The sequence below is a fragment of the Syngnathus typhle genome, linkage group LG21 (assembly GCF_033458585.1).
Source record: "Syngnathus typhle isolate RoL2023-S1 ecotype Sweden linkage group LG21, RoL_Styp_1.0, whole genome shotgun sequence".
In the NCBI taxonomy this organism is placed as follows: domain Eukaryota; kingdom Metazoa; phylum Chordata; class Actinopteri; order Syngnathiformes; family Syngnathidae; genus Syngnathus; species Syngnathus typhle.
Window position 1 is genome coordinate 695,935 of NC_083758.1, and position 21,323 is coordinate 717,257.

Below are 21,323 nucleotides of genomic sequence, written 5' to 3' on the forward strand. Positions count from 1 at the left end.
GCATTAAATGACAATTATTGACCAAATGATTGGCAAGCCACCGTGTAGATTTAAATTTTCATTTAAAATGCTAACTTTCTTCCCTCTCATCTTGTGTTCCATGCAGGTCGTGTTGGTCTGTGGAAGGACGTCTTTACGGTGTCAATGAATGAAAAGTTTGATGCTGTGTATAGACAGAAGATGGGAAATTCCAACCTGACATTTGATTTCTGCCTTGCGGAAAGGCCTGTTCCTAACCTTTAGTCCACTTGAGCACAGTTAACAACTAGTCACCTCATGCTAGCTAGCTGGTCTTGTACAGCTGTACATTCACGTAATACTTTGGTGTGCTTAACATGTAATGACGTATAGATGTCGTAGAATGAATTGAACTACAGTTCTTGATTATAAGGTCAGAAAAATGACAAAGATTACAGTATTTTCCGCACTATAGAGCACGCTTAAAACCTTATAATTTACTCAAAAAAACATAGTGCACCTTATAATGCAGAGCGCCTTATATATGGACCAATTGATGAATTTGTTGATCCATACTGGTTGTACACAGCGCTCTGCCAAAATGTTTCAGTACATTTCAGTACAACTAGTAAATTACAAGGTTGCATCACTTTCAGCATTACGGCAACCATGGTCAGTGGCGTCACCGAAGTATGCTACTACTGGTCGATAGCAAGTCAAGTCAAGTCAAGTTTATTTGTATAGCCCTAAATCACAAGCGGTCTCAAAGGGCTTCACATAGACAAAAATTGACAATTATTCTCAAAGCATCCCCTGATCTTAAGCTCCCAAAAGGGCAAGGAAAAAACTAAAAAAAAAACTACCGGGGGAAAATGAGAAACCTTGAGAAGGGACCACAGATGGAAGGATCCCCCTTTCAGGATCACCAGGTTGAAATGGATGCAGAGAGGGCACAAATGATACAATATGAAAATCAATGAAATAAAAAGTGGATGCCGATGGAGCCCTCAATTGTCCTGGCAGTGTCTTTGAAGAGGTTGAGCTGCAGTTCCCCCCATCCTGAATTGGCCCACGAGAATCCAGATAGCCACTGTCAGCATGGGTGCCACCTAACCACCTCCCCGGCCGGGGAGGGGGGAGGGAGGGGGTGGAGAGGGAGAGAAAACAAACTCCAGCCGAATCGGCCACTACAGGTTAGTTAAAGGCCATGTCATAGAAATGTGTCTTTAAACGTGTCTTAAATGTTTCTACTGAGGTAGCAGTCCTAATATCCATTAGTAGGGCATTCCAAAGCTCTGGAGCCCGAATAGAAAATGCTCTAGAGCCTGTAGACATTTTCTTGGCCCTCGGTGTCGCTAAAAGGGTCGCGTTTTAAGAACGAAGGTTACGAGACGGAACATAAGGAACAACTAGGTCGACGAGATATGAAGGCGCTAAGCCATGCAGTGATTTATAGGTTAATAGAAGAACCTTGAAGTCACATCTTAAATGGACCGGGAGCCAATGTAAGTTGGCTAGTATTGGGGTAATGTGAGCAAATTTTCTTGTCCGAGAGAGCAGCCTTGCAGCAGCATTTTGTACTAACTCAGTGCTTCTCAATTATTTTCTGTTACGCCCCCCACTAGCAAGAAGAAAACTATTCGCGCCCCCCCCTCCCCACCGTGACTATCCTAACTTGTCCTGTAAGTCGTAAAATGTTGCACTGTCGCAAACTTCACAGAAGTAACAATGAGAGCGCCACTGCCCCCTGCTGTGAAAATGCGCAATTACACTTTATTCTTGTACTGCCAAAAAAAAGCCTGTTCCCCAAGGGGGGCGCGCCCCACTATTTGAGAAGCACTGTACTAACTGTAGACTATTGATGCGGGACTTAGGAAGACCCGAAAATAGTACATTACAGTAGTCCAGGCGCGACGTGACGAACGCATGTATAATAGTTTCCGCATCACCGGTCGAGAGGATCGGACGAATCTTTGCAATATTACGAAGGTGAAAAAACGCAATTCTGGTTATATTCTTAATGTGCTTTTGAAAGGAGAGCGTTTGGTCAAATATTACCCCGAGATTAGTTACAGTATCGCTCTGAGTGATAGTACGGTTATCTATAGTTATAGCGGTTTCCTTAAATAAGTTTTGATAACGAGTTGGACCAATTATCAACATCTCAGTTTTATCTGGGTTAAGACGAAGGAAGTTGAGAGACATCCATTGCTTGATCTCCGCAAGGCACGCCTCAAGATTACAACAATCCCGCGGATCTGTCATCGATGACGGCATATATAATTGGGTGTCATCCGCATAGCATTGAAAACTAATATTATATTTACGTATTATGTCCCCAAGCGGAATTATATAAATATTAAAAAGAATTGGTCCGAGAACCGATCCCTGTGGGACACCACACATAACATTATAGAGCTCCGAGGACGCATTGCCATGGACCACTCGGTGCGTCCTGTTTGATAGATAGGAATGGAACCAGCCTAGTGCTGACCCTGAAATACCAACACAACTTTTAAGACACCCTAATAAAATATCGAAGTCTACAGTGTCGAAGGCAGCACTAAGATCGAGTAGTAACAATACAGACAAAGTGTTTGAATCCATAGCTATGAGTAGATCGTTAGTCACTTTTGCAAGTGCTGTCTCAGTGGAATGATTAGCTCTAAAACCAGACTGAAAAGTGTCATATCGATTATTGGCGACCATGTAATCAATAAGCTGCTGCGCTACTACTTTTTCAAGAAGTTTTGCTATGAATGGGAGGTTTGAAACTGGCCTATAATTACTGAGACAGTCCGGGTCAAGATTTGGTCGCTTAAGTAACGGTTTAATGATAGCGGTTTTAAAGGCTGTTGGCACTATCCCAGAGGAAACAGACAGATTGTTTATATTTAAGACGGACGGTCCTAAAATTTGAAATAATTCTTTAAGTAGTTTGGCTGGAAGAGGGTCGAGTAAACATGTTGTTTGTTTAGCCGCATTAACCAATTGTGTAAGCCTTTCAAGAGACACGCTTTTAAAAGTTGAGAGGGTTGTTGCATGATCATCAGCGTTGGTAAACGGCGGGCTCGACCGAGCGATTGGAATTGTATTCTTGATCTCGTCCCTAATGGATTCAATCTTTTGAGCAAAAAATTTCATGAACTCGTCAGCTGAGTGGAAGGAACTTTCTACATAATTGCTTAAGCGTACGCATTTCATCTGTGAACCACGGAGTAGGCACTCTACGGCGAGTTCTCAAACGTAACGGCGCCACAGAGTCAATGGCATTTAACAATGTCGCATTGAATTCATTTGTAAGATTATCAATAGAGCCGGTGTATGCGGGAAATATAGCGGTTGCCGGCGACAGTATCTCAGATAGTGCAGTTGCAGTCATGGAGTTAAAATGACGGCTCCTATAATGCTGATTGCTCTCTTGTCTTTGACAAGGAACTAGAATTTCAAACTTTATTAAGTAATGATCAGACAGAACAGTAGTGTATGGCAGTACTGCTATATTTGAGGTTGCAAGTCCTCGGGATAATACCAGATCTATGGTATTTCCATTCTTATGCGTTGCTGCCTGTACAGCTTGCGTAAAACCAAACGTATCAGTTAAAGTCTGAAACGCCGAAGTAAGTGGCTCTGACGGTAAATGCATGTGGATGTTGAAATCGCCCATGATAGTTATATTATCCGCATTGGTTACTAGATCAGCCACGAATTCTGAAAATTCATCCAGGAAGCCAGAGTAAGCACCGGGTGGACGGTAAATAACAGCAAGATAAAATGACGGTAAAGCGGTGGATCGGACAGTGAGAACCTCAAATGTTTTAAATACGTTGATCGAACGAGGCCTAAATCTAAGCTCGGAATTCGAGATGAGGGCGACACCCCCACCCTTTTTTCGAGGACGCGCCACATGCGAACTCACAAAATTTGGAGGCGAGGCCTCATTAAGCGGCAGCAGTTCATTAGGTTTTAACCAGGTCTCGCAGAGACCAAAAATGTTTAGATTATGTTCTGTGATGAGATCATTAACGAGAACTGCTTTCGTATGAAGCAATCTAATATTCATAAAACCAAGTTTAAGTGTAATTGGTCGATCCGGGTGCGTATCTATCAAAGGATATTTCTACGAGATGCGAGTAAGATTGTGTTCTCTAGGCCTGACATCACCTCTCGAATGTTTGTTAGCGCGGTGGGACGATACGACCATGGGAATCTGATAGTAAATATTTGTTACACGTGTAGAATTATCTGAAACAGGCACCGTTTCATCAGCAAAACCGGTCGGGGTGGAGTGATTGGATTTGTCTACTACCCCAGTAGAAAGTGTGTTTATGTGTACTGTAGCACTATTCAAACTATCACGCTCTAGTCTATACGAGGAGCTATGTGCATGCTGGGAGTCTAGCCTAGCGCTAGTTAACTTTATCATAACAGACTCCAAACCCATCCTGACAGGTGGTCTAATCACCTATGCCCCGGCCTGCCCTAAAGTGACCTGTCATGTGTGGCTCAAACAGTAATCTGTATTCCTAGAAAGAGTGAAGGCGCCTTCACGGTTAGGGTGAAGGCCATCCTTCCTCAGCAGGTCGGGGCGGCCCCAGAAGGAAAGCCAGTTATCTATAAAATACAGTCCCTTCTTCTGACAGAACCCAGCCATCCATCGATTAAGGGAGACTAATCTACTAAACCTCTCATCAGTGCCTCTCCCAGGCAGGGGGCCAGAGACAAATACTCGATGCTGACTCATCTTTCGGGCGAGATCACAAGTCCTCGCTATGTTTCTCTTTGTGATCTCCGATTGCCTCATCCTAACATCATTGGAGCCGACGTGTATCACTATGTCCGAGTAGCTAGTGTTGTTGGAACTACGCTGTTGACTAGACCTATTGCGAGTCAGCTCCCTAAGATTAGCTTCTATGTCGGGTGCTCTGCCCCCAGGAATACACATTACCGTGGCTGGATTTTTAAGCGTAATATTTCGGGTAATGGAGTCACCTATGACTAAAATCATGACATTTAAAAAAAAAATTCTATAGGCTAGAATCAATCCCATTGCTTGATTGATATACAGGTAAACCTGTCGGTAGGCAATCACAGTGAACCGCACATGTGCAATAGACAGTGACCACACCCCCTCACCGCAGCATGTTTGGCAGCGCATACACAAACGCCAAAGCTAAAAACTAATCAACGCATTACCCATCAACGCATGCACTTGCTTTTTTCTTATAAACTAAAGAAAGTTTCTGACCATCAAGAATGAGTGGGGTTGCTGGACCAAGTAAGAAGCCAAACCGTATCACTTTCATACAGAATGGGAGTTGGACTTTTTTTTACCTCATTGACTGGGTTGACATTAGCCCAGCTCCATCTAGTGGATGCATAACCCAACTCTAGTCAACCCCAGTTTGATGCAGTAGCTTTAATCTGGTGCGCCCTATATATGAAAAAATTCTAAAATAAAAAAAATCAATGAAGTACTCCAATGAAGTATAACCCAGTACTCCTTATAGTGCAGAAAATACTGTAACTTTTTTTACAATGCACATGAATTTATGTGTAATTTGCTGTTTATATGCCAGAGGCGTAGCCAGGAATTTTTCCAGTAGGGGCGCGCGCCCACAGGAAAAAAAATTGAACGTCACCCACGCCGTTCGCTGATCGCTAAAACAACATCCGGGTCCGGGAGGCAAACGGTGAATGGATAACATCGCGCACATAGAATAGCGCAAGCACATTCGCGCAAGACCGAAAGAAAAAAACAGCATGAAAATGAAGAATCGAAAAAGCTCGATTTTTTTCAACCGGGGCACAGGGAGTCCTAACCGGGGCGCCGCCCCGGCTCCCCCCGGCTCGGCTACGCCTCTGTTATATGCACAGTACATCAATCTACAATATTCCACAGTGTAGTATTATGATTAATCGACAACAGATCGACTGTCAAGTTTATCACCTCGTATTTTGATAATAGAGTAATCGTTTAGGGCCTGTTTACAGTATTAACTGATTGCTTGGAGTACATCCTCCTGATTTTCCTGGGCTTTTTAGTTTTTTTTAAAGGTCTGAATATTACCATTATATTTACAGTGGAATTTCCACGTTAATTTTATTTACGTAACATGGAAATTTATAACAATCATAACACAATATATTTAATAATCTATACAGATTAATTTCCTTCGTAACTAACGTTCCATTCCATTTAATGTAATATAATTTCACGTATGTTTTTTTAATTATTATTATAGACACAAAAAATCAACTGTCAAACTGATTATTCTTCATATTCGTTATTACAAGCGCCCGTGAGTTGCCGGTATTCTTGATCAATAATCAGGTATTACCTGCGTCATAATTTGGCAGACTGGAATTCCAATTCCACAGAAGTTTTAGACCGATTTGTATATCGATATATTTGACTGTCGTTACCTCTGCTTTTGGAAAAATACAAATATTTCTTTTTGGACTATTTTTCTTTTTTACCTTGTACAAATTTAGATTGTGTTATTTGCAGAACCACCACGACCACTCATTACCATCACCGTAATTGGGATAATAAGCATGGAGATGGTACAGCACAAGTAAACGGGTAAAGTAATGTAAAGGTACAGCAAAATATTTGACATGTACATAATACAATATTTTTCAAAATAAAGACAACATTATCAATTTCACAAATGAAGGAAAGTTCATTGTTTCTGAGATGGTAAGCCATTGGATTTTTTTTCATTTTTGGATTTATAAAGGATGCAACAGTAAAAGAAAGTTTAACACCATTCTTTACGACGGTTGTAGTTGATTAAAAAAAGGAATTAAAATGTATTTTATGTAAGGGATCGGACAGTAGGCGGCTCAGTGGCGCACTCACAGTTAGGAGGGTGCGGGTTCGATTCCACCTCCGGCCCTCCCTGTGTGGAATTTGATTGTTCTCCCCGGGCCCGCGTGGGTTTTCTCCGGGCACTCTGGTTTCCTCCCACATCCCAAAAACATGCTTGGTAGGCCGATTGAAGACTCCAAATTGTCCCTAGGTATGAGTGCGAGTGCAAATGGTCTCAACTTCAGGAGGGTTAAGAAATCGCCTCATGCTCCCAGTCGTGATAATGACTCTAGCTAAAGCCAACACTTGTGGAAAACTTGTTTAAAAAAAGATCACCAAGGAGGAACTTGAAATGGCCTCCACCTGCAAAACCAGTCCTGTTTTGGAGACCAGCTCGTTGTTGCCCCTCTAGTGCAGTGGTCCCCAACCACCGGGCCGCGGACCGGTACCGGTCCGTGGGTCACTTGGTACCGGGCCGCCAAGCCGCACAGAAAAAAAAATAATAATATCGACGATCAATTAATTCAGGTCAAGATACTCGTCCCGGTCACGTGACATGTTTCCCCAGTCGAGCCCGCAAAGCTAATATGTGGCAACAGGCTAACTAGCCAGGCAATGAAGAATTCAAAACTGCTTCAGACCAAGCATCCTGCAATAAAAGACAAACCTTAATCACTTCGGGTGTCATTGTCTCCGATTACGTTTAGATGTACGTTTCTGAGAAACAAACTCAGCGCTCCCACTAATTCAAAGTAATGGTGAGTTTTATTTTTGTCATTTGTACTTGTTTTTATGTCAGTTGTATCATTTTATTTCATCGTATTTATATATTTATTATAAATGTATTATTTATTTATTTATTTATTTATATAAATGTATTATTTATTTATATAAATGCCGGTCCACGAAAATATTTCTGACATGTAACCGGTCCGTGGCGCAAAAAAGGTTGGGGACCACTGCTCGAGTGCACCTGTTAATTCCATCAACACCAATGCAGGTGAAACTGATTAACAACCCCCTCTGGCGCGTACCTGACCAAAACCTTATCAGAAAAGTGTAATTGAATTTATGCCATACCCTGATAAAAAACTGTTCCTTTCATTTTTTTGAGGAGTGTACATTTACAAAAAATAAACATTTACTGAAATAAAAATTAAAAAATTATTCCAACCCTGGTTCCAGGGGATTTCACCACTGAGCATGTGGCATTGTATAAAGAAATCAACTGTCTTGCAAGCATGCTCTATAAAATGTCACGTGCTGGCGCCACCTGAGACAGGACCACGACCCCCCCGGCAGTGGAATTGCCGCCACCTGCCACAGGCTAATGGACAGCGCTATATCAGCGCCGCTAGCGCAGACCCGAGTGTCAGTCTGTCCCGTAATGCTGCTTCGCTCATCTGTCCCTGAGAAACTGACTCGACAATTCGGAGACCCCGCCAAATTGCTTGTTCCCCCCAGCCAGATTGCCGCTCCAGCGCCAGCTGTTCCCATCTTACCCCCCCCCACAATAAAGTCTCTGTCCCTATGCACTTGGCTGTACTGTCCGATCCATCCATCCATCCATCCATCCATCCATCCATCCATCCATCCATCCATCCATCCATCCATCCATCCATCCATCCATCCATCCATCCATCCATCCATTTATCCATCCATCCATCCATCCATCCATCCATTTATCCATCCATCCATCCATCCATCCATCCATCCATCCATCCATCCATTTTCTGAACCGCTTAGTCCCCACGGGGGTCGCGGGTCTGCTGGAGCCTATCCCAGCCGTCATCGGGCAGTAGGCGGGGGACACCCTGAACCAGTTGCCAGCCAATCGCAGGGCACACAGAGACAAACAACCATTTGCACTCGCACTCACACCTAGGGACAATTTGGAGTCTTCAATCGGCCTACCAAGCATGTTTTTGGGACGTGAGAGGAAACCGGAGTGCCCGGAGAAAACCCACGCGGGCCCGGGAAAACATGCAAACTCCACACAGGGAGGGCCGGAGGTGGAATCGAACTCGCACTCTCCTAACTGTGAGGCGGACGTGCTACCCAGTGCGCCACCGAGCCGCCCCTGACAAATTCCCCTTTACTAATTTAACAATAGTTAATTTTGAAGAACTAACTTTTAAGTAACCCCTACTCAGGCCCCCTTCAGGTCTTCCATGTCAAGCTTTGAAATTTGGAATTTCATTTTAGCCAATTCGTCTGGGCCAAATCCAATACACACTCCCGCACCATCTTTTACCATCCTATCCACTATGTAACCCGACATTACAGTGAAAGCAGCACTCTGGACATCGACCAAGAAAATAACTTCTTCTCCACCATAAACAACACATGCCATTACTACAACAATGATCGGTATAACAGGGACATTTTAACAAAGGATAAGCTATCTATTATCCATTTCAATAGCCGTAGTCTACATAAAACATTTCAAGTCAAGTCAAGTCAAGTTTATTTGTATAGCCCTAAATCACAAGCAGTCTCAAAGGGCTTCACATAGACAAAAATTGACAATTATTCTCAAAGCATCCCCTAATCTTAAATTTAAGATTTAGTAGCATTAGGGATTATTTAAACACATTCAAACAACCATTTAATATAATTACTGTTTCTGAGACCTGGATTACGGCTGAGAAGGAAATGCATTTTGAGATGGAAGGCTAAGAATTCATACATTACAACAGACAGTGTAAAGGTGGAGATGGTGTTGCAATCTATGTTGATTTGAATATGAATTTCAAGATTTTAAAGGCTATGACACAGGTGGTGGACAATCTTCTTGAATGTCTCACAATATAGATTTGTGTTGAAAAGAAAAAATATATTATTATAAACTGTCAAAGTCAAAGTCTGCTTTATTGTCAACGTCTTCACATGCCGAGACACACAAAGAGATCGAAATTACAGTCAACCAAGTCTCAGTGAACACGAGCACACAGCAGCTCTATAGAGCTCCTGGTTCTAGCATTGACAAGTTCACAGAATGGATAGAAAGCGTCATAATACAAAAAGGCAAAACAAATATCTTTATTTGCGAGGATTATAACATTGATATATTGAATCCAAATAATCAACGAAATATTTATGATTTTTTTAAATTTAATGCATAGCCTGAGTCTCTTTCCTATAATTACTAGACCCAGTAGATCAGGGGTCTCAAACTCCAGTCCTCGGGGGCTGCATTCCTACATGTTTTCCAAGTTTCCCTCGTTAAACACACCTGATTCAATTATCAGGCTCCTGCAGAACGTGAGGATGAACTGATCATTTGAATCAGGTGTGTTTAATGAGGGAAACTTGGGAACTGACAGCAGAGGGCGTGACTCACCTGTCAAATCTGACAGGTGAGCCACGCCTTCATCCATCAGCTGATAATGACACGTCACAACCACATCAGTGGCACTCTGATGAACGCGGAAGAACCCGCTGAAACATGTCAGGTAAAATACACCTAAAATAATTTTTTGATATAAAAGAACCAGTGAAGTAATGATCTATAAATTATATATCAAATAACTATTATCTAAGCCAGGGGTGAGCAAACTACGGCCCGCGGGCCACATCCGGCCCACGGGACAGTTTAATCCGGCCCGCCAACCCTGAATAAATTGTATTATTAAACATTTTTTTGGGTCATTTTGCCTGCAATGACTGCGTTTCCCCAGTAGATGGGGAACCGCTCGCCTGCGCAAGCCGTGTCAGAAAGCTCGGCGCACACTCACAGGTGCGTGTACGTACTCAGTAGTACGGACATGGCGCACTTGCGCTCTATTTGTATCAGTCCCAAATTTAGAGCGTGGGCTGTGACAACAGCATTCTTGTAATTCGCGCGCTGAGCTTTCAGATGCAGTTTTGCGCTAAAGCCACCCACAAACCTTGTCCTGGAATCTTTCCATTAAAATGAGTCGCCCAAGGAAAAGCAAGGTGGACACAGTGCCGAGTGTTTAAAAAAGAGTGGCCAATTTGGCTCGACGTACGCGACGTGATGTTCAGCCACATGAACATCAACATCAACCCATCACAGATCGAGGTAAACGGACCAACAAATTTTACTCCAGACTATGACGCTCTAACAAAAAAGGGAGACCAACAACACTGTTCTCACCGAAAATGAAGGGGAGGCTCTCAAGTTTATTGTAAAAAAATGCATTTTGAATATGATTTGTACACATAGCAGGGATTGAAACTAGGGACCATTCTCATTTTCAAACAATGCAGGATGCTCAAGGACATTGATGCACCACCTGTTTGCGACTAATCTTAAACCTGTAAAGTTCTTAAGGCTTACTTTAAGGAAGTGTTTCCCGTTTCCTCACCTCTGTTACCAGGTGTTTGTGAGTTAAAACTCTGCTCTGATTTTCAGATACCCCTCACCACGTTGCCGTTTTGATTACTTTATTTGGATGTATGCTTTCAATTTACTCTATAGGAACTTCATAAAACAAAGAACAGTAGGTGCTGGAGATAAATATAAAAGATATACCGTTTTTTTCCATGTATAATGTGCAAAATTTAACTAATTTATTGTCCTAAAATCTGGGGTGCGCATTATACATGGGTACAAAAAAAAAAAATATATATATATTTTTTTTATCCGGATATGATACGGAGGCCGCCATTACAGATGCGCTTTAGTTTAATTACCAGCTTCAATCAGCAAATAACAAAATGCGTATTACAGGTAATATTTTATTTCACAACACTTTGTCTTGTTCCTTTCTTCTCTGCTGTTCACTTCAAACACGCTCCATACGAACACAACACTCTTGTATCAGACGCTTGCTCGATCACCTCCTCGTTTGCTGTCACAATGTACCCTACAAAAATCTGAAACATTTCTTCGCTATCGAGTTTGCTACCGCATGCGCAGTGATACTGACCGGCAGAATAACATCCGGTTGTTCCCAAAGATGATATTTTTTCTGAAATAATTTTACGTTTACAGACTTAAGTAGGAGGCAAAATTTACATTGGCTCCCGGTCCATTTAAGATGTGACTTCAAGGTTCTTCTATTAACCTATAAATCACTGCATGGCTTAGCGCCTTCATATCTCTTCGACCTAGTTGTTCCTTATGTTCCGTCTCGTAACCTTCGTTCGCAAAACGCTACCCTTTTAGCGACACCGAGGGCCAAGAAAATGTCTGCAGGCTCTAGAGCATTTTCTATTCGGGCTCCAGAGCTTTGGAATGCCCTACCAATGGATATTAGGACTGCTACCTCAGTAGAAACATTTAAGACACGTTTAAAGACACATTTCTATGACATGGCCTTTAACTAACCTGTAGTGGCCGATTTGGCTGGAGTTTGTTTTCTCTCCCTCTCCACCCCCTCCCTCCCCCCTCCCGGGGAGGTGGTTAGGTGGCACCCATGCTGACAGCGGCTATCTGGATTCTCGTGGGCCAATTCAGGATGGGGGAACTGCAGCTCAACCTCCTCGAAGACACTGCCAGGACAATTGAGGGCTCCTTCGGCAGCCCTCTGCTCTGACATGGACATCCACTTTTTATTTCATTGATTTTCATGTTGTATCATTTGTGCCCTCTCTGCATCCATTTCAACCTGGTGATCCTGAAAGGGGGATCCTTTCATCTGTGGTCCCTTCTCAAGGTTTCTCATTTTCCCCCGGAAGTTTTTTTTTTTAGTTTTTCCTTGCCCTTTTGGGATCTTAAGATCAGGGGATGCTTTGAGAATAATTGTCAATTTTTGTCTATGTGAAGCCCTTTGAGACTGCTTGTGATTTAGGGCTATCCAAATAAACTTGACTTGACTTGACTTGACTTGACTACAGATCTATCTCAATATTGCCACAACTCTCGAAAATATTGGAATGGATGGATTTTTGGAAAAATATAAATTATTTACAGAGAACCAATATGGCTTTAGGGTTAACAGATCAACAGCACAGGCATTAATGGAATCAATCGAGGAAATCACAGATGCAATAGAACAAAAGACATGCAATAGGAAGGAGTATTTATCGACCTCCAAAAAGCTTTTGACACAATTAATCACAATATACTATTCAATACACTAGAAAAATATGGAATAAGGGGATTAGCATTAGACTGGATAAAGGATTATCTGAGAGAACGGCAACAGTTTGTAAAATTGGGTAATCCCTGCTCTGGATATTTGGACATAGCTTGTGGTGCCCCACAAGGGTCAGTATTAGGCCTTAAATTGTTTATTTTGTATATAAATATGTGCAAAGTATCTAGAGAACTAAAACTCGTCAATTTTGTAGATTATACCAATATCTTTTGTTCAGGTAATAACATCCAACAAGTGGAATCTGTATTAAATGAGGAAATGAAAAAAAATAAAACCATGGTTTGACTGGAACAAATTATCATTAAATGTATGTAAGACCAAGTTTATGTTATTTGGCAAAGGCACACCGAACATAAAAGGAACGAATAGAAATCGATGGGACTGAAATTGAAAGGGTGCAGGAAAACAAATTTCTTGGGGTTATCCAGCCACTTATCATCTTGCAGAAAAGAGCAATAAGGACTTTTCATAAAGTCAACTACTTGGAACACACACATCCACTTTTGATACAATGCAAACTATTGAAATTCACTGACATAGTATTTTATCAAACAGCAATCATCATGTATAGGGCAAAAGCAAAACAACTACCAGAAAATATCCAAAACATATTTAGGAATCGGGAGGGAGGTTATAAGTTAAGGGGGAATCACAAATTCAAAATCTTAAACATAAGAACAACCTTAAAATGTTTCTGTATAACTATGGAACAGTCTAAGTGAGGAACTCAAGCAAAGTCCAAATATCCACTAATTAAAATTTTTTTACAAAAATATGTTGTTTAGCGGGTACAAGGACTAAATATGCCAAATGGCTGCACACAAGCAATAATGAAAAAGAAAAATAAGCTTCCTCCTACTCATTTTCCAGTATTCTTTGTTATTGTTTTTTTCTTCAGTTTGTTGGTTCATTGTTTGTTTATTTGCTTGCTTGCTTGCTTGTTTGTTTGTTTGTGGTATGGACTTAAATATGGCACTTTAAAGTGCTATATGTTTTATTTTTTTCTCTTTCTGTTTTAAATATGTTTGAAATAAAGATATCAATCAATCAATCAATCAATCAATCAATCAACCAATCAACCAATCAACCAATCAACCAATCAACCAATCAATCAATCAATCAATCAATCAATCAATCAATCAATCGTCAAAACAATAAAATGAGGGTGAAGAAAGGATCTTTTGTGGTGATTTTTGTGTGTGTGTGCCTCTCCGTAGCTGATTGCCTTCCTGCTACAGTCCTGCTGATTGGTTGCTGCAAGGACACTAACAGCTTTGTCATTGGCTGCTGCTAGGAGATGCAAAGTTCAAATCTGCTGTTGTCAGTGTGAGGCAAGGCCCAAATGACAGCTGTCACATATCCCTCCTTGCAGCTGTCATCTTGATTTTTCTGGTGTAGCTATAGTGCTTGTTTGTTTAGTTGGTTAGTGTTCAGGGATTATTTTCTCTCATTTGGTGAGCTAACAGTTTTTGTTAATAACACCTCTATATTGCAGTAAGTACACTACTTTTGTCCAATTATTTTTGTTCCCTGTCTTTGTTAGTGGAGGATAGGTTTAGTCAAAGGAAAACTTTAATTATTCAGCCATTTCCAGCAGTAAAAGCTTTCTCTCAAATTAAATTGATCACTACTATTTCTCATGTACAATAAAGCGTTTAAAAACGTATTTTGCCATTTGCTGTCGACTAAATCGACCAATCATGGCTCGTTTGATGTTCTCAAGCTGAGCTGTGATTGGTCACATATCTGAGCCCTGAGAAACTGTGATGTCATCAATTTTAGTTGACAGCAGGTGGCAAAGGGGGCACCCCAGTTGCCCCCTGAGATGCCTCAACACAGAGGGACTTTGCAGTTTAATTCATATTCCACATATCAGAAAATTGCGTTTAGATGAGTGCCGCACATAGAACCTATTATTGTAAACTAATAATTATTATTTCTTTTACTGGTCAAAGTCAAAGTCAGGTTTATTGTCAATCTCTCCACATGTCACAACACACAAAGAGACCGAAATTACGTTTTCTCTATCCCACGGTGACGAGACATATTACACGATAGACATACAAGTAAGCGACACAATATAAAAACAAGAAGGCAAAAATTCAAACAACAAATAGTAAGAGTGATGAATAAATAATAAATAAACAGATACACAATAAATAAGAGGAGCAAAACGGAGCCAGCAAGCAAAAGTACAGGACGCTACGCAGAACGGGGAAGCGAGTTCAGGATCCTAACAGCCTGGAGTATGAAGCTGTTGTTGAGTCTGGTGGTGCGGGAGCGCAGGTTTCTGTACCTCTTCCCAGAGGGCAGAAGATCGAACAAAGAGTGAGCGGCGTGACTCACATCACTCACAATCGCGGTCGACTTGCGGGTGAGATGGGAGATGTAAATGTCTTTCAAGGAGGGGAGTGAAGCACCAATGATCTTACCAGCCGTGTTCACTATGCGCTGCAGGGCCTTCAAGTTGTAGTCAGTGCAGCTGCCACCCCAAACAGCAATACAGCTGGAGAGGACGCTCTCAATGGTGCCACGGTAAAACGTAGTCATGACCGCCGGAGGAGCGCTCGCTCGCCTGAGTTTCCGCAGGAAGTGCAGGCGGCGCTGGGCCTTCTTTGCCAATTAGGTTATAACACATGGTATTTTGAGTGATTATATCTTAATTCATAACTGAGTGTGAATGTTAATTTGAATGTATATATTTTAATTGTTACCCCCGAGCTTTATACAAATGAGATTGTTGTTTATTATAAATTGAAGATGTCAAAGTTATTTAAAAATAGAAAAACAATACATTCATAAATGGCACATTACGATGACAATCCAGGAAGAGTATAAGTTCTAGCTACTGCAATAATAATAATAATCATAAAAAATGTTAATGATCGTCAAGTAAACAGACTCAAAAAGACAAAAACGCGGGTGCCCGCGGAGTAGAACGTGAACGCGCACGCACACTGCATAGCATACTACGTACGCTTTGGTCCTACGTGCATGTTGTGGAGAGCGACAAGCCGCTCTCTCACTCTTGACACGTATCAGGTTGTTGAATGTACGGACATTTGTTGGCAGCTCGCACTTTCTAGTCTTTTATTTTGTTCATCTTTTTAAGAACACAAAACGCCAGTATGTTGTCGACAGCAAGCCAGGTCTTCAGAACATTTTCCACCTCTGTGAGTAAAAGCTGCTTTTGTTGCATTCATACAAACTTGCCACTGACACATATTAATTGACTGATGCAAAGTCGCTTGGGCTTAGAAAGACTTGAATATTTTCCATATTAATTCATAGCTGTACCGATTCATCTCAGTGTTACACACTGCAAAACGTAGAGGAGTTGCATCAGCACGTTTTTTTTCTTTTTTTAAATCACGGAGGGTAGTGATGCGACCGTGCAGGACTTCCAAAGAATATTCAAAATCGTGGAATTACTGCCTGGTTCTTTTTAACGAGTGCTTCTATGATTTGAGATGTTAGTGCAATTCTTATATAATCAGTGAATAGTGGCCGTGAACCATTTGCAACATGCTATACGATACCGGCTGCCTCGTGCACTTGACAGAGCCAACTCGCAGCCCCTTTGGTCTTTACACGTGTCTGGAACAGATGGGGAGGGTGAAGGCGTCATCGTCAGTCAGCCAGTAGCTTTTCTCGGCTCTAATTCTGGCCAATGGCAGATGCTCTATGATAAGTAGCCCGAAGGCAAACATCTTGCTTCTTGGAATTGCAATCGAGGGAACCCACTGTATGGAACAGAGTGACAAACTGCATCCAATGTTAACTCCTATAAGCTAAAGGTGGAAGGAAAGCTGTTGTTTTAATTTAAGTACATGACTGTAGTCTGGTAATAAAGACACACAATACATAGAATGCTTTAGATTTTCAGTGACACATGTAATTAAGTAAACGTGTATAACACAAATTTCATGATTTATTTCATTATTATAACTGTGATATATATTTTAAAGCTGTCAAAATTCATCTTTTTTTTTTTTTTTTTTTTACCTCAGAACAGTCCAAATCCTCTGTCAGCCTCTCAACAGTAATTGTTCATTAATTTTAGTAGTAATCCCGAAGTATAGATATATTATCTTTTGTGTTTAATCAAAACAAGGCAATTCCAAACGTTTGCTTAACTACGCAGAACATGAACTGAATTAGTTTTATAAAGTTTGGCGAGTACAGCATTAGTCCGTCTTATCACAAAAATACAAGATTTTTTACATTAAACAAGGAAAACTTTTTTGTGATACAGCTGCATGCAAAATAAAATCCAATTATTGGATTAAACGATGGGAAAATCGATAGAATAATTGCTGCTAAAAATATTGCATTGTGACAGCCCTAACACTTTTATCCATGTAAGTTATTGACAAATAAAACATTGTAAGGCTGCAACTAATTAATCACAATTTTATAATTGTAATTATTTTGGCAATTGATCGATAAATCCAATTTAAAAATGTTTAATTTCCATCCCTTTATTAAAAAACAGGACTTAATTTTAAACAAAAATCAGTTATGATTCAATTCCATCCATCCTTCCCAAACCGCCGTCCCATCCTCCCCACCCACCCACTATATGTGTAATACGTATATGTGTATACTTCTCGGCAATATATTGTGCGTGTGGGTCGGTTACAATTTGTATAATGCCTGAAATTAATTTATTTTCTCCTTCCATTACAGAATCACTTCCAGAATAAGCTCAGACTAGCTATAATTGGCCAGAGCTTGTTTGGCAAGGAGGTGTACAGCAACCTGAAGAAACAGGGTCACAAGGTCGTTGGTGTGTTTACTGTACCTGACCAGAATGGCAAGGCTGACCCCCTTGGTAAGTAAGGAACTTATTTGTTTTCATTTTGTTTAGACAAGTAAAAAGAGAATGCATACACTAATGTTTTTTGTTTTTACAATGAAGCTGTAGCACATTTTAAAACATGCAGTGCACTTTTGACACACGTGCCTTAAAGTTGTCAAGCAAAATAAACTAGAATAGAATAAAATACATATAGGGAAAAAAACTCTACCCAAGGCCCGGTGTGTTTTAACAAAGCCAAATCAATGAAGAGACACGTTGGGCTCCCAATGCCCACAGTTTGGGAATTAATCAGAGCGAAGCTGTTGTCTAGATAAAATTAAGACAAAGACCCTATTGGATAAAAGCTTATTTACATGTTGAATATATTTGTATCTTTTCAATTGACAAACCAGATCTTACAAAGTCTTAGCCATTTCTGCTGTCATTGCCACTAAATGGCACTAAATTAAAATGTTAGTATAAATGTTCCTGATATTGTCTCTTTGTAGAAATGTTTTAATCACTTTATAAAATGGCTGCGCGCATGGACAGAGCTCTTTTGTCACGTAACCAAGGCTGAATTGTGGTCTTGTACAGCTACTTATTGAACAAATTGGGTACTTTTTGTTGTACACTCAATAATGAATACATGAAAGGTTTAAGCATTAGAAATAAAATACCAAAACTCTTGAAATTCTTGACAAAATAGATAAAAAAAACACGCTACTGTAATTCGTGGACGTCATCTGTTTAAAGGCACTATGGATCGAGATATTTTTATCAAACCTTTTGGTGGCCATCGTCTTAAAAAGGCTTAACGGTCTTTATGGATATATCTGATAAATATAGAATATGTGAAAGACTATGGCTTGGCTACATCCTCTCTAAAGCATGAGTAACATTTAATAGCCTAGCTTCACCTAGCTTCCATTACTTTCCCCATATCTTGATTTATTTCTCTTGTTCTTCACAACTTGAACATTGCCTTTGTTGTTCTTCAGTACCTTCACTGACTGAACTGGTCGTTCTTGTTTACGAACCCCAAGCTTTTTCTCTGTGGCCCAAACTTCACAAACTTGCCAGAGAAAACGTTGTTACATATTCTTAGAATCATTGTAACTTTTCCACTGTCAGTCAAAAGTGAGCAATTACGGCAAATACAGTGGCCAGTTCATCTCCACATTTACATCTTCATTCACATGTACTGAATGTGGCCAAAAATCCATTAACACCATTAAATTTGTTTTCAGAAAGTTCAGATATATATGAAATAATTTCTAAAATAAAAAATTTAATGAGGGTGTGCTTTATAATCCAGTGCGCCTTTTGTTGCGAAAAATACAGTACTTGTGCTGTATGGGATTAAAAAATGGTATTGAATTGTTTCGGGTTTATAGATTGATTGACGGAAGCTTAAATGCTCGTGTAATTCTGAAGGTTGGCCTGTTCCATTGATGCCATGTTAACAGAAAAAAAGTGTAGGAGCCACATTGTGTTTTTTACCTCTCGGACACTCAATACACTTACACACCTATTGACAAATATTATCCTCACAATTTGAGTTCTTGTTTATTCGTTGAAGTAATCTTCTGAGTTTAAAGTAGTATAAAGTATAAACTTATCACAATGGACTTTGTCATCTGTTAACCCACTGTATGTTTTGACAGCAGTCTGCGTTGAGGTCATGTCATGCACACTGACTGCTCTCAAAAAGGATTTTTGTGCCCTGTTTTTCCAGCTATTGGTGAGCTGTGGTCATGTCCTTCTGACTAACCTGTCATTACCCCTCCCTTACCCTCAAATGTTTGTAAAGATAAGTGTGGCGTGAGTTGGAGCACTGGCTGTTGGGAAATTGTAACTGAACGATTACAGGTTTAGCGATTAACTTGGTAAGCAGCCCTAAAAATACGATTGATACTGTGGCACCCTGACTTATGTCTTGAAATTGTTTGGTTGCCAATCTCATGAAGTCAGTTTGTAACTTGTAATTGTGAGATGCACCGAAATGCTTGAAACAGTATTATTTATTGAATACATAACATTTGTTTTAACGTTTTGTAACAGGAATTTTAACTTGAAAACAAAATCAAATGTGTGGTTGCACAACCAAATACATCCTGATAATAAACAGCCACTTACCGTGTTTTTCCATGGATAATGCGCAAAATTTAACTAATTTATTGTCCTAAAATCTGGGGTGCGCATTATGCATGGGTACAACAATTTTTGAAGAAAATCTCCTTAGAAATAAAACCTTTCTTCTTGTTTGTTGTCAATCGCACATCGCATTCAGCCATCCTGCCCAACACACTTAGTCAGTAAAATTCATAATTGACGACACATCGTTTGATGCGATGGTGCAATCCTTGATGGTGTGTTATTGTCAAATAATGTTTTATTTCACAACACTTTGCATTGTTCCTTTCTTCTCTGCTGTTCACTTCAAACACGCTCCATACGAACACAATGCTCTCGTATCAGACACTTTCTCGATCACCTCCTCGTATGCTGTCACAATGTACCCTACACAAATCCGAAATATTTCTTTGCTATCGAGTTTGCTAGCGCATGCGCAGTGATACTGACCGGCAGAATAACATCCGGTTGTTCCCAAAGATGATCTTTTTTCTGAAATAATTTTACGTTTACGGACTTAAGAGTCAAAATTTGGGTGCGTATTATACATGGGTACAGGCTTTTTTCCAGCATCGACATGCCATTTTTAGGGTGCGTATTATGCACGGGGGCGCATTATGCATTGAAAAACACAGTATTCCGAAAATTGAATTTTCTGCTTTTTTTCCTCACAATCTTTTCAAATTAGCCCCTCCTCCCCTTCAATACAGGTACAAATAAAATGACAGTGACAATATTCAAAACACTACCTCAGTCGCCTTGGTCCATTTCCATCCATCCATCCATCCATCCATCCATCCATCCATCCATCCATCCATCCATCCATCCATCCATCCATCCATCCATCCATCCATCCATCCATCCATCCATCCATCCATCCATCCATCCATCCATCCATCCATCCATCCATCCATCCATCCATCCATCCATCCATCCATCCATCCATCCATCCATCCATCCATCCATCCATCCATCCATCCATCCATCCTCTTACGGGTTGCGGGGTTAGCAGCTTTAGGAGGGACTCCCAGACTTCCCTCTTCCCAGCCACTTCATCCAGCTCATCCCGGGGGATCCCAAGGCGTTCCCAGGCCAGCCGAAAGGGTCGTTCTGGGTCGTCCGCGAGGTCTCCTACCGGTGGGACATGCCCGGAAAACCTCCCCAGGGAGGGGTCTAGGAGGCATCGTGATGAGATGCCCGAGCCACCTCATTTGGCTCCTCTCAACGTGGAGGAGCATCAGCTCTACTTTGAGTCCCTCCCGGATGACCAAGCTTCTCACCTTATCTCTAAAGGAGAGCCCCAACACCCTGCGGAGGAAACTCATTTCGGCCGCTTGTATCCGGGATCTCGTTCTTTCGGTCACGACCTATAGCTCGTGACCATAGGTGAGGGTAGGAGCGCAGATCGACCGGTAAATTGAGAGCTTTGCCTTTTGGCTCAGTGCTCTCTTCTCCACGACAGACCGGTACAGAGTCCGCATTACTGCCGACGCTCCACCGAGCCGCCTGTCAATCTCGCGCTCCATCCTGCCCTCACTCGTGAACA

At 41.0% G+C, this 21,323-nt stretch overlaps 2 protein-coding genes across 2 annotated transcripts in view; both read left to right on the forward strand.

Annotated features, from left to right (window-relative positions):
• The window catches only part of sult4a1 (sulfotransferase family 4A, member 1), a 28,150-nt gene extending 22,699 nt beyond the window's left edge, over positions 1-5,451 (forward strand). The window contains exon 7 of the mRNA XM_061269157.1: positions 107-5,451. Within this exon, the coding sequence (XP_061125141.1) occupies positions 107-243 (137 nt within the window). The 3' untranslated portion in view covers positions 244-5,451. The remainder of the gene's footprint in view (positions 1-106) is intronic.
• A 10,349-nt stretch (positions 5,452-15,800) lies between these two features.
• The window catches only part of aldh1l2 (aldehyde dehydrogenase 1 family, member L2), a 40,336-nt gene continuing 34,813 nt past the window's right edge, over positions 15,801-21,323 (forward strand). The window contains exons 1-2 of the mRNA XM_061268593.1: positions 15,801-16,013; positions 17,530-17,674. Coding sequence (XP_061124577.1) covers positions 15,969-16,013; positions 17,530-17,674 — 190 coding nt within the window. The 5' untranslated portion in view covers positions 15,801-15,968. The remainder of the gene's footprint in view (positions 16,014-17,529; positions 17,675-21,323) is intronic.